Raw genomic sequence first — 12,492 nt, 5'->3', positions numbered from 1 at the left:
TGCACAATCAAAGTTACTCATTAGCAATACGTTTTCTTTAGAGGAGAACGAGTCCTTTCAACAGTTTTCTGTAGCTGGTTAACAAGCTCTGCGGTTCTATGCATTTACAAGTGAATGGATGCCATCCAAATTAAACAGAGCAGCACATCCTTTTCCCACTCATTTCAGCATTCTGAAAATCTTTCAGTTTGTGTTTATGCAATTTACAAACAAATACCTATCACTGCAAATGAACCATTCAGGGCGATTACAAAATAAAACAGTTCATTTGCCTTTGAACGTAAAAGGGAGGCACAGCCACCTAAAACTTTACCTTACCTTTGTCATAGTTGTGTCATCCTTCTTGGGAATAAAATTTCCAAAAAATCGGAGGCTATAGAAACCGACAACAGAGGACACCATAAGATAGCTGTGAGAATCAAGGAAAAAACTCTCCAAAGAATGCAAGTTTCCTTAAGTTCTCAGTAGTCTCCAGAAACTCTTAAGGTCCAAAGGAAAAACAAAACAAAAAGCCACTTGGCGTGCTTGAGGAAGACTGACTTGTTTTTCCCTTTTAGACAAGTGTCTTAGTAAATTACCACTGTCTCAGGAAACTAAACAGAAAATTTGTTAAACAATGTTTAGTTAAAGAAAGGATACAAAATCAAAATGATTTCAAGTGCAGCTCCCACAAAACCAAAAGCAGAAAGAGAAGCATTTCCTATTCCAGGACCCTGGGGGGAAAAAATCACTTTTCAGAATTCAATGACACTATGTATTTGCTTTCCCTAAAACTGATTCATAAATACAGGAATTAGGAATGTTTAATACCCTAGAATAACATCTAGATTTTAAAGGACAATAAAACATGACATTAGACTACGTTCATCAACTAATGCAAGCACGTGTTAATAATTTTAACAAGCTCTAAACATCTCTGATTTATCTCAAACGTAATTTACTTATCAAAATGATATTATGCTTATTGATATTATGCTTATTGTCCTGAATATTGTTGGAAGAAATTTTTTTAAAACAGTACCACAGGAATAGAACATATAATTATTTAAATGAACCCTGAAACAACATATAAAAATTATACAATTAAAATGTATCAAAGTAGGCTAAGCATAGAAAGAAAGTGAATGTGCATATCCTATTTCTACAGTTGAAAGTTTTGATTCCCCAAATCTTCCTTGGGAATTCAGACATTTTTAAAAGACATACCTTAATTAACACAGATTTTTTTTTAATGTAACACTACACATTTTTCCAAAACATTATACCTATTGTCAAAACCTATCTTTATCTAGAACTTAAAAAAACAAGCAGAAAAACTAATATTTATTAACGAGACCAAACAGGTAAAAAAATAATTTCTTACTAAAGTAGAAAGAATATTTTCAAAGCTTACCAATTAAAGGAAGTATTCAAATATGAGCTACTTTTCTACTATCAGCTTTAATTGTATCAAACAAAAATACCAGGAAAATTAAGAATGTACAGTGAGGTTAATAAAAAATAAACCAATAAATAACACCATACATGTCATGTATACATTCTAATTTTGACATAAAGAAGTAAGAATACTCATGGAAATTTTACATACATAAATAAATCTAAGAACTATCACTTTTTTGTCAATCTTTTGACAAAGAAATGAATAATGCTAATAGAAAGCTTACTGGCTGGGTGAAAAACATTTTGGAAATATTCCCTGTCTCAAGAGAAGTCCTCCAGGCAGGATTAAGATGATCTGATTTATTTAAACAATTATGCGTGGGCCCTACCAGGTATAAGTCCCTCTCTACGATACACTAAGGGGATGGTCCATAAATGTACCATGGGGGCTTGGGACTTACGCATTGTGCAATGTATAAAAGAAGGTTACAAAGTGAATAGAAGCCAACACAGTAGATAACTTCCTGCTCTATCAATGAATTTGGGTCTAAACAAAAGATAAAGACCAGGTTGCAGACGAAGTACTATTTAGTGTTGCTGTTCACCTGTGGAATGAGGCACATGGAAAGCATGCTGGCAGGCTAGACAATGGGCAGTAACAGAGGGCACAAGGTCCAGCAAAAGTTAGAGCAGGGCAGCATCTAACTGGAGAATACGGCTGAAAAAAAATTAGCTTTGAAAGAAAAGAGTATCTCATCTTGGACTGAAGGGAAGAAATTTAGGTTGATATTGGCTTTTTTCTATGAGAGGAAAAGTATACATTCTCTGGTTGAGAGAGAGAAGCAGCACTAAAACCCTGGAAGAATTTTGAAGTCCTTTCTATGGGGAATAAGAAAGCTACTGACTTCGAAAAATATAAGAAAACGTTAAAATGTAAATGCTAACTTTAAGTCATCAAAAGTTTACAGAGACTCCTAGAAGTACACCAAATATGAATCTTTAGTGATAACTACCTTCTATATGGAAGATATATTTAAAAAGGCTAAGAGAATTTAATAGAATCATCAACGTTTAAACAAGACAGAAAACAAAGTTAATTCATGAAAAGATGTACATCTGACTCTCCTCCAGTAACTAAACATTTGACTCAGTTTCATAAAATGTGTGACTCTTTTGAAACATAAGTCCCTACCAACCATATATCAAGATCTTTTGCAAACACTATGAATCGATCTAATAAACTCCTTCCACATCACTATTTCAGAGTACACATTTTCTTAAAGAATTACAAATATGAACTTTAGTAAAACAAAAATAAACTGTGATACAAAATCTAAAAGGAAACTCTGATATTTGATAAAAGGATTGGCCAACGGAAAGTAAGAAATTAGAAACAAAAGTCACAGTTCACAAACACTGTTTATGAAGGCTCTTTACATAAAGAAATTCATACAACCTGAAACATAAGTGCAGAAAGGTGATGTTTTAAGTTACTTATTTGAAACACTCGGTATATATACAGAACACTTTTGCAAAAGAAAGACATTTAAAGCACTTTACCCTTGTTCCCTTTGGCATGGCTGTTTCATCAACCAACAGGCAAAGAATATTACAAGCCACCAAGAGGACCGAGATGGACTACAACATAAGAAATGATCATCAGTTCCGAATTTCACAGATATTTTGTAAGTACACATGTATTACAATCTAAGTTATCGACCAAATATATGCTTCAGAACAGAGAAGTCAAGATCAAAATTCTACCCACAATCAAACTGAAAGTAATCAAACTATCTGCAAAAACTCCAGAGTAAACTCTAAAAGCTTCTGCAAATTATTACAATTTCAAAGCTTGTGACTAAAGCTAATAATATAGATTCAGTTACTGACGGATTCCACCAATTGGAAAGCCACAACTCCACAGATTTAAAAAATGATTAAAATGTTATCAAAACTAATTTAATAATATAATTTTCACATCCCATCATAGAGTCTGAAGCAAGATAGCTGCAATACCTCGTCTCTTAATTCTAAACAGCACAAAAGAATAAATGTCCTGCTTTCATGAAGAAAGAGTTAATCTTGAGGAGTTTTTAAAAATGCAATTACCATTTTTGCTCTATTGGGGTTTTCCAAATAAAGGTATAGATGGATTTTAATCCTGTTGATAGAAAACCAGTTTACTTGAAACCATTTAGCTGAGGAAGTTGCCATACTCAAATACCAAATAAATAAATAAAAAATAATTTGCTTTATTTAACTAGGCAAATAAATTCTTACTGTCTCAATAAGAAGAAGAACCATAACAGCAGGATACACCAAATTTCTTTCCCATGCTGAAGCTTTTTTTCGCCTTTCTATTAGGAAAAAAAAAAAATACAACAAAAGATTTCCAAAAATTCTCTCCAGACCCACATTTTCATTCCTTACTGCTATAACCAGTATGTATTATTTTTATATAATTTCTTTTTCACAAACATAAATTATTTTTAATTTTCCTCCACAAACTATAAAAATCAGACTTTTAAAATCACTTTGCTACATTAAATACCTCAATTCTATGATGATTACATTTTAGCTCTGTAAAGACATTTCAGTTGCTAATAAAATGTACTGTTAATACACAGCTTACTATTAAAATATAGAAATATTTGCATTTGATGTAGATTTACATATTGATATAGATTTGAGTGAATAAAGTAACATGAGTAAAAATCCCCTCTAATCTAAAGATAAATATCTCCAGTTTACTAAAGGTGGAAGCAAACTTCCAGCTACAGTGATCTAGCTGATATCATACCAATCCTCATGCTATGAACAACTGGTAAAAAACAAATCAAACTTAACCAAGAAAAAAAATCTGCATGAAGGAATCACAGAGCTACCACGACAAAACTGTGAGGTCAATACTCTGTGAAATGGATTGATGTGAGCCTTCACATTTGCACTATCTTCAACAGAGTTTTCTAACATATAACTGACATGGCCCCATGAAGCTGAGAAATCAAGCAAATATTAGTGGGTAAAAGAAAATGATGCTGAAGCAATGCTTTCAGCAAACTCAACAGCATCAGGAAAACAAAAATTGGAGTATGGGACTACCAAGGCAGCTAAAATTTGAGAGGTTATGATCACAGAGAAAAGGAAAGAAAAGAAAGGGAGCCTAACATTCAGCCTCTTGCCCTTCAAGGCACCAGTGGCCAGCAGGCTGACAGAGTGACAGGAAGGTACAGCAAAGAGCAAAGCTTCTGTGGCGTTCACATTTCTTGAGATAAAAACTTAAGTTCAGGGTTCATGAAGAGATGGTATCAGAGTCAACAACAAAACACCCAGGCTTTCACTTAGGAAAGCTATACACTAGGAGCAAGGCCAAACTGCAAACTGACCGCCCCTTGTGAAGACCAAAGCCACTCTGGAACGATCACCAGCCCAGATAGACGAAAGGATTTGTCCCTACTCTAACTGCCTACCAGAAGAAAAAGTAAACCCTCTCAAGAAAAAAACATTATCCAGAGTTTTTATTTTGTGTAAGAAATGCCTCACACTCAGGGAGCCTGGGTGGCTCCGTCATTAAGCATCTGTCTTCGGCTCAGGGCATGATTCCGACGTTATGAGATTGAGCCCTGCATCAGGCTCCTCCACTGGGAGCCTGCTTCTTCCTCTCCCACTCCCCCTGCTTGTGTTCCCTCTCTTGCTGGCTGTCTCTCTCTCTGTCAAATAAATAAATAAAATCTTTAAAAAAAAAGAAAAAGAAAAGAAAAGGAACGCCTGACAATCAAATGTTCCCTGGAGATAGGACAAAGAAAAAAGATAATAGAAACAGACTTTCAGTTTATCCAGAAATTGAACTTACCAGAAAGAGGCCTTAAAATGACTAATATGTCCAATAAGATAAATGACAAGATGGCAAATGTCATAATTTGAATCTACAAAATAACTACAAAATTCTGAAAATTCTAGAACTGAAAAATACTGTAAAATTAAGACTTGAAGAGATAATTTAGCAATAGTTATGATACAGCTGAAAAGAATGAAATGGAAGACACATCAATAGAAAATACCATGGCTCAAAGAATGTGATAAAGGAGGGGAAACTCAGAAAACAATACAGGAGTGAAAAGGTCTAGCACATGTGCAGCTAGGGTCAAAGGAACTAAAAGAAAAGGAGCAGAAGCAATATTTGATGAGACAATGGCCAAAAAGTCCCCAAATGGATAAAAGACACTAGGCCATACACTTACAAAGTGCTGCAGATCTCAGAAGAATAAACACAAAGAAAACCAAACCTGAGCATATCAGGGTAGAACTACTAAACAAAGACAAAAAGAAAATCTTAAAAGCTTTCAAAAGGGCAACAACACAACTTTTAACCAGAAATCAGAAGATACTAGAAAGACATCTTTTCAATGTTGAAACTACCAAATAAGAATTCTAAAATCTGGGGCGCCTGGGTGGCTCAGTCGTTAAGCACCCACCTTCGGCTCAGGTCATGATCCCAGAGTCCTGGGATCGAGCCTCACATCGGGCTCCCTGCTCAGTGGGAAGCCTGCTTCCTCCCTCTCCCTCTGCTTGTGTTCCCTCTCTCTCTGTGTCTCTATCAAATAAATAAAATCTTTAAAAAAAAAAAAAATTCTAAATTCTGTAAAAATGCCCTACCAACGAGAAGGTAAGTAAAAATGTTTTCAGGTAACAAAAACTGAGAGAAGTCATTGCCAACAAACCAGCACTAATGAAATACTAGCAGATGTTTTTCAAGCAGAAGCTAAATGAACACTGGAAACACAAATCAGGGACATACAATATAAAACACCAGTGAAAACCACTTCATATCCACTAAATTGGTAAAAATGTAGAGTCCGACACTTTCAGTTGTTGACAAAGATGTGGAGCAACAGGAGCGACATGCCCAAAACAAATGCAAAATAATAAAACTATCTGGGAAGATAATTTGACATTATTTTTAAAAAGTTGTATATCCACATACTCAATGATCCTATAATTCCACTTCCAGGTAGGTACCCTGAAAAACATATGTACCAAGAGACATGGAGAACAATGTTTATACCAATATTATTCATAATAACAAAAGATAAACACATCAAATATCCATCAACAGCAGAATGAATAAAGGAACTTTAGACAATACGGTGTGGTTTATGAAAATGAAAATGACAGCAACCTACAGAATGGGAGAAGGTACTTATAAATGATATATCCACTAAAGGGTTAATATTCAAAATATATAAAGAACTTAAACAACCCAGCACCAAATCAAAAAATGAACAGAGGACTTGAATAGACATTTTTCCAAAGAAGACATCCAGATGTCCAACAAACACATGAAAAGATTCTCAACATCACTCATCCTCAGGGAAATGCAAATAAAAACCACAATATCATCTTATACCTCTCAGAATAACTAAAATCAATAACACAAGAAATAACAAGTGTTGGCAAAGATGTAGAGAAAAAGGAACCCTCAAATACTATTGGTGGGAATACAAACTGGTGCAGCCACCACTGAAAACACTATGGAGGTTTCACAAAAAATTAAAAATAGAATTACCAAACAATCCAGTAATTCCAATACTAGGCATCCAAAGAAAACAAAAACACTAATTCAAAAAGAGATATGTACCCCAATGTTTACTGTAGCATTAATTTACAATAGCCAAGACATGGAAACAACCCAAGTGTTCATCCACAGATGAATGGATAAAGACGGGATATATATACATTTACATACACCACACACACATACATACACACACATACACACACACACACACACACACACACACACACACACAGAGGAATATTACTCAGCCACAAAAAAATAATGAAATCTTGCCATCTGCAACAACATGGGCAGAGTTACAGTATACTGTGCTAAGTGAAGTAAGTTAGTCAGAGAAAGACAAATACCATATGATTGCACTCATGTGGAATTAAAGAAACAAAACAAAACAAAGTAAAAAAAGACAAAAAAAAACAGACTCAAATACAAAGAACAAACTGGTGACTGGCAGACAGGAAGTGGGTAGAGGATGGGTGAAATATCATGATGAGCACTGAGTAATATATGGAATTGTTGAATCACTATATTGTACACCTGAAACTAATATAACATGGTAATTATGCTTCAATAAAAAAGAAAATGAAAATGAATAAATTTTCAGCAACAAAACACTGGACTTCATTTCTGAAGACAGTAATAATAGAGACCAATTTTCCATCCATGCTAAAACAATTAGGAAACCAAAAAATACATGCATATGAAACAGTTTCAAGACTTGGATGTGTGGTCACAGAAAGACAATGATCTCTGAGATATGGGAAGCAAACAAGGCAAGCCCTGGGTTTGCCCCTGCTTACTGTCTTGTGACAGTTTTCTGGCCACAGTACAGGCACAGGAACCCAAGCAAACCCCAACTCATTCCTTGAGTTGAGGACATAAAATGAGAGTGTGGAGAGACCAAGTTAGCTGGACTATACAGAGCAAAGTACCACAGACAAAAGTCCTCAGAGAAAGAACTCCATGGATCTTCAAAGGGTCATCCTTGAGTCTTCAGTAGGCTAAAGATCAGCTCAGGTACATGAACAAACAACCCACAGCTGAAGAAAGAACCACTCAAAAAGGTCAGATGGAACAGCAGTATCCAAACATCATAAAGGGCCAAGTCCCACAAGATAGGAACGAGACCTCATAAATCAGGAGCATTGTTGCCTTAGTGTGGGAACAACTGGCCCTAAAGGAAATGCTGCTCTAGTCCTACCTGTCGAGCCTTTAGAGCAAAACCCAAGAATATCAAACTGCTTCCAAGTAACTTAACTGCATCCCAGAACAAAGTTCCACACTTACGGAAATACAAAAATATCAGCACCTAGCAATAAGATCCTCAGTGTCCACTGTCCAATCAAAAATTGCCAGGCAAGCATAAAAGCACAAAAATACACACAATAATGAGAAGAAAAGTCAATCAAAATCTATCAAGAACTAACACAGAAGTTAGAATTAGCAGATAAAAACATATATATTCCATATTTTTTTAAAAAGTAGACTAAAATCACAGACTAAAAGGTCTAAACAGAACTTCTAAATTTAAAAACTGCAGTGTCTGAGGATGCCTGGGTTAAGTCAGTTGAGCCTCTAACTCAATCTCAGCTCAGGTCTTGATCTCAGGGTCACGGGTTCAGGCCCTGCACTGGGCTCCATGCTGGGCGTGGAGCCTATTTAAAAACAAAACAAAACAAAAACAAAAAAAAAAAACTGCAGTGTTTGAGAAGAATACAATAGATGGGATTAGGGGCGCCTGGGTGGCTCAGTCGTTAAGCATCTGCCTTCAGCTCAGGGCGTGATCCCGGCGTTCTGGGATGGAGCCCCACATCAGGCTCCTCCCCTGGAAGCCTGCTTCTTCCTCTCCCACTCCCCCTGCTTGTGTTCTCTCTCTCTCTCTCTCTCTCTCTCTCTGGCTGTCTCTATCTCTGTCAAATGAATGAATAAAATCTTAAAAAAAAAAAAAAAAGATGGGATTAAATGCAGATTATATACTCAAAAGAAAAGAGCAGTGAACATGAAGATATAGTAATAACAACTATACAAAATGAAACACACGGAGAAAAACATCCGGAAAATAAAGGAAAATCTGTGAGTTTGGGGGGCAACTTCCAGTGGGCCAGTGTACATGTAACTGGAGTCCCTGAAAGGGAGGCACAGAGAGGAAAAGAAAAAAACATTTGGAAAAACAGTGGCCAAAAATGTTCCAAATCAGATGAAAACTATAAATTCCCAGATCCAAGAGACTCAATGAACCCAATGAATAAGAAGCATAAAGACTACTACTCTAAAGCACATCTGAGTCAAACTGTGCAAAGTCAATGACAAAGAGGACATCTTAAAAGCAGAGAGAGAAAAAAAGACAATTCAAAAGATGAGGATGACAGAAGATTACTTGTCAGCAATAATACAAGTGAAGAGACAACAGAGTGACATGTCTGAACATCAGGATCCGAAAAGTCATTTTATGCACGTACAAAACAAAACAAAACAAAACAAAAAAGGGAGTATATACATGTTTATCCTCTCCCCAAACTAAAAAACAGTCTGTATCAATAGCTTTGGACAGATTGGAAGCTTGTAATATAAACTAAAGATTTCATAATTTTTTTTAATATTTCAGACTACAGGAAAGTCTTTGGAAAGAATCCAAGACCAGTACATGAGTCAAGAACAAAAATGTACAGTACCTAATTTTGTCTTAAGAGTCTTCACATTTTCAAGTTCTTGCTCCAACTCCGTTATATTGTATTCCACTGATGAAGATAGCCCTATCAAAAGCAAAAATATTTTAGAAGCATTACAACAGAACCTTGACAGCACAGAATGGGTAGCCCTCATATTTAATTAAAATATAAGATAACACACTACAAATCCTGATCCCTGAGAATAAAAACAAATGCTGCTGTGATTCACAGGAAAACATATTCATTTTTTTACTACTTAAGACCACCAAGTTCTTGCTGATTAAATACTACATGTTTCCTAGAAAATGCCTTCTTCAATAAAATTTTTACTTGATCTGTTAATTTTTCATTAATGACAAAAGTATCATGATTATAGAAAGTGAAAGAAAGTCACGATCTCCTTCTCTATCCCACCCCCCTAAAGTGACAATTGATAACAGCCCGGTTGGTGCTTCCACACCTTTCTTCATGATCATGTAAATATTCATATATACCACACACATGATTTCTATTATATATTTTTAGGAATGAGTTAAATCGGACTTGTTATTTTACCACTTGCTTTCCTAGTCAATGATACATCCATGTTTACAGATAGTGCCAATTCCCTTAACAGTTGAATAACATTCCAAAGTATGGATGCATTTCAATTTTATTCAGAATTATTCCACTTATGACTAGTCAGGTTTTCCTCTATTCTTTGCAACTACACACAATGTTGCAACAAAAATTTCTGTATGCATATCCAGGACATTCTAATTCTATTGTTTCTCTAGGACAGATTCCAATATTTCTATTGCCGAGTCAAAGGATATAAGCATTTACAGTAAAGAGATATTTAAAGGTTACTTCCATCCAAATATTGTAATTTATTGTAATGATTTAAATATTGTAATAATTTTAAAAAATAAGGGCACCTGGGTGGCTCAGTCAGTTAAGCATTGGACTCTTGATTTCGGCTCAGGTCATGATCTCAGGATCGTGAGATCGAGCCCCAAGACAGGCTTTGCATTGGGCATGGAGCCTGCTTAAGATTCTCTCTCTCTCTCCCTCTGCCCTTACTTCCACGCTCACATGCACACACATGCACTCAGTCTCTCTCAGAAAAAGAAAAAAAAGAAAAAATAACTTATTGTAATAATTTACATTTCCGTGTATAGCTCTTGAAAGTACCTATTTTCTTCCTATATTTTCCCTAGCACTGGATGTTGTAATTCTTGAATTTTGGCAAAAATGTTGGATAAAAAAATGTTTTCTTATTGTTACTTTAACATGCATTTCCCTAAATGTGGTTGAGCATCTTTTCAGATGTTTTTCACATGGATTTTCCCTATTCACATTTTCTACTTATTTCTATAATGACTTGTATATCTCCATATTCTTTCTATTTTATCCATTAAATTCTGAAATGGATAAGTTAAAATCCCCCACTACAAACGTACCTTTATTGGTTAGGTTTTCTCAGTTTTAAAGAGTTTTTTTCATTATGTATTTGTATTTGTCTGCTAAATTTTTCGGGTTCCTATAAGACTGTTACACCTGCCTTATGAATCACACCTTTTATCTTTAGATAATGACCCACTTTGTCTTTAATGTTTTTCCGCTTAAATTCTGTTTTGTGGACATTAAGTTCTACTCTCTTTTTGTTTTTACCTGCCTTACTTACTTACTGATTTATTACAGACTTACATATAAGAGACAAAAAAAGAAAGACTAAAATTAAAGGTATATATATGTGTGTGTGTGAGTGAGAGAGAGAGAGAGAGCTGAATCTTATTTGAGGTTTAACCTTATCAGTTAGAGTTCGTTGGTTATAAGCAACTGAAATTGACTGACTGGTTAAAACAGAAAAGGAAGTCATGAGACAGAACCAGCAGAAAAACTTCCAGTTTTCCTGGAAAGGAGAGGAACCAGGCAGCTGGGAGGCTCCAGGTGGCAGGAATAGATGGACTGTCTCCTCATAATATTATACCTGGGATGGGCCAGTCCCAACTATTTTGTCTTCATGTTGCTAAGATCAAGAAAAAATTTTTCAGTCTTTATGTTGCTAGGATCGAGACTAAACTTCCAGTGTCCTAATGGCATAGGTCAGAGTCACATGTTAATTCCTTGAGTAGGGGAGGCAGAGAACTTTGACAAGCGGTTCCACAAATGTGATCAAACAGGAGAAACAACAAAGCCCAATCAGATAGGTGCTTATAGAAAAACGGCTGAATAAACCAATCTGACAGGCTCTTGTTCTTTAACAGTGGAATTCAGCCCATTTACATTTACTAAAATAAAGTATTTGCATTCAGTATAATTTTTTATAACAGCTGATAAACTTGATTTTATACCTTCCATACTACTTGTCTTAACTTCTGAAGTGTTTTTTTTTTAATTTTATCTTTATCAAAATGAAACATGCACACAATTCCAAGTGCCACATACTTGCACAAGGCACATACATACATGCTGCCTTCTTCCCAGTTCCACCTACCCAACGACAGCCACTTCAAGTTGTTTAGCTGATTCTTTCAGTATTTGTCTTCCTAGCACTAAATAAACAGCTTCGCTTGCTGGGTCTTAATTTTCCAGCTCCAAGTATTAACTATGCCCTTCCTACCAAACCACACCCCTTGCCATTCCCCCCCCACCACATGGATTATTGGACATTTTGGTTACATCAATATTCAATGTCTGCATTATTACAAAAGAAATGCCATCCACTGCTTCACATAATAAACTATGATTAGCTTTCCTTTTTTCCACATAGGATTCTTTCCACCGCTAGTAGTAGTCATTTTTCCTATTTGCTTAGTCTTCTATGTACTTACCACTGTCTCAAAGCCACCCTCTCCTCCCAAAACATCTTTTTCTCTTGGTGTT

The 12,492-nt window shown here is 35.5% G+C and overlaps 1 protein-coding gene across 4 annotated transcripts in view; it reads right to left on the bottom strand.

Annotated features, from left to right (window-relative positions):
- LMBR1 (limb development membrane protein 1) overlaps positions 1–12,492 on the bottom strand; it is a 189,960-nt gene that overhangs the window by 39,757 nt on the left and 137,711 nt on the right. For all 4 annotated transcript variants that reach the window (XM_040643760.1, XM_040643757.1, XM_040643759.1 and 1 more), the window contains exons 10-14: positions 9,628–9,708; positions 3,661–3,737; positions 2,941–3,018; positions 640–713; positions 319–409 (exon numbers count right to left, since the gene is read on the bottom strand). In XM_040643760.1, the coding sequence (XP_040499694.1) occupies positions 319–409; positions 640–713; positions 2,941–3,018; positions 3,661–3,737; positions 9,628–9,708 (401 nt within the window). The remainder of the gene's footprint in view (positions 1–318; positions 410–639; positions 714–2,940; positions 3,019–3,660; positions 3,738–9,627; positions 9,709–12,492) is intronic.

Source organism: Ursus maritimus, unplaced genomic scaffold (assembly GCF_017311325.1).
Source record: "Ursus maritimus isolate PB19 unplaced genomic scaffold, ASM1731132v1 scaffold_3, whole genome shotgun sequence".
Lineage (NCBI taxonomy): Eukaryota > Metazoa > Chordata > Mammalia > Carnivora > Ursidae > Ursus > Ursus maritimus.
Note: the sequence above shows the minus strand (reverse complement) of the source record. Positions and strands in the feature narration are given on the sequence as shown.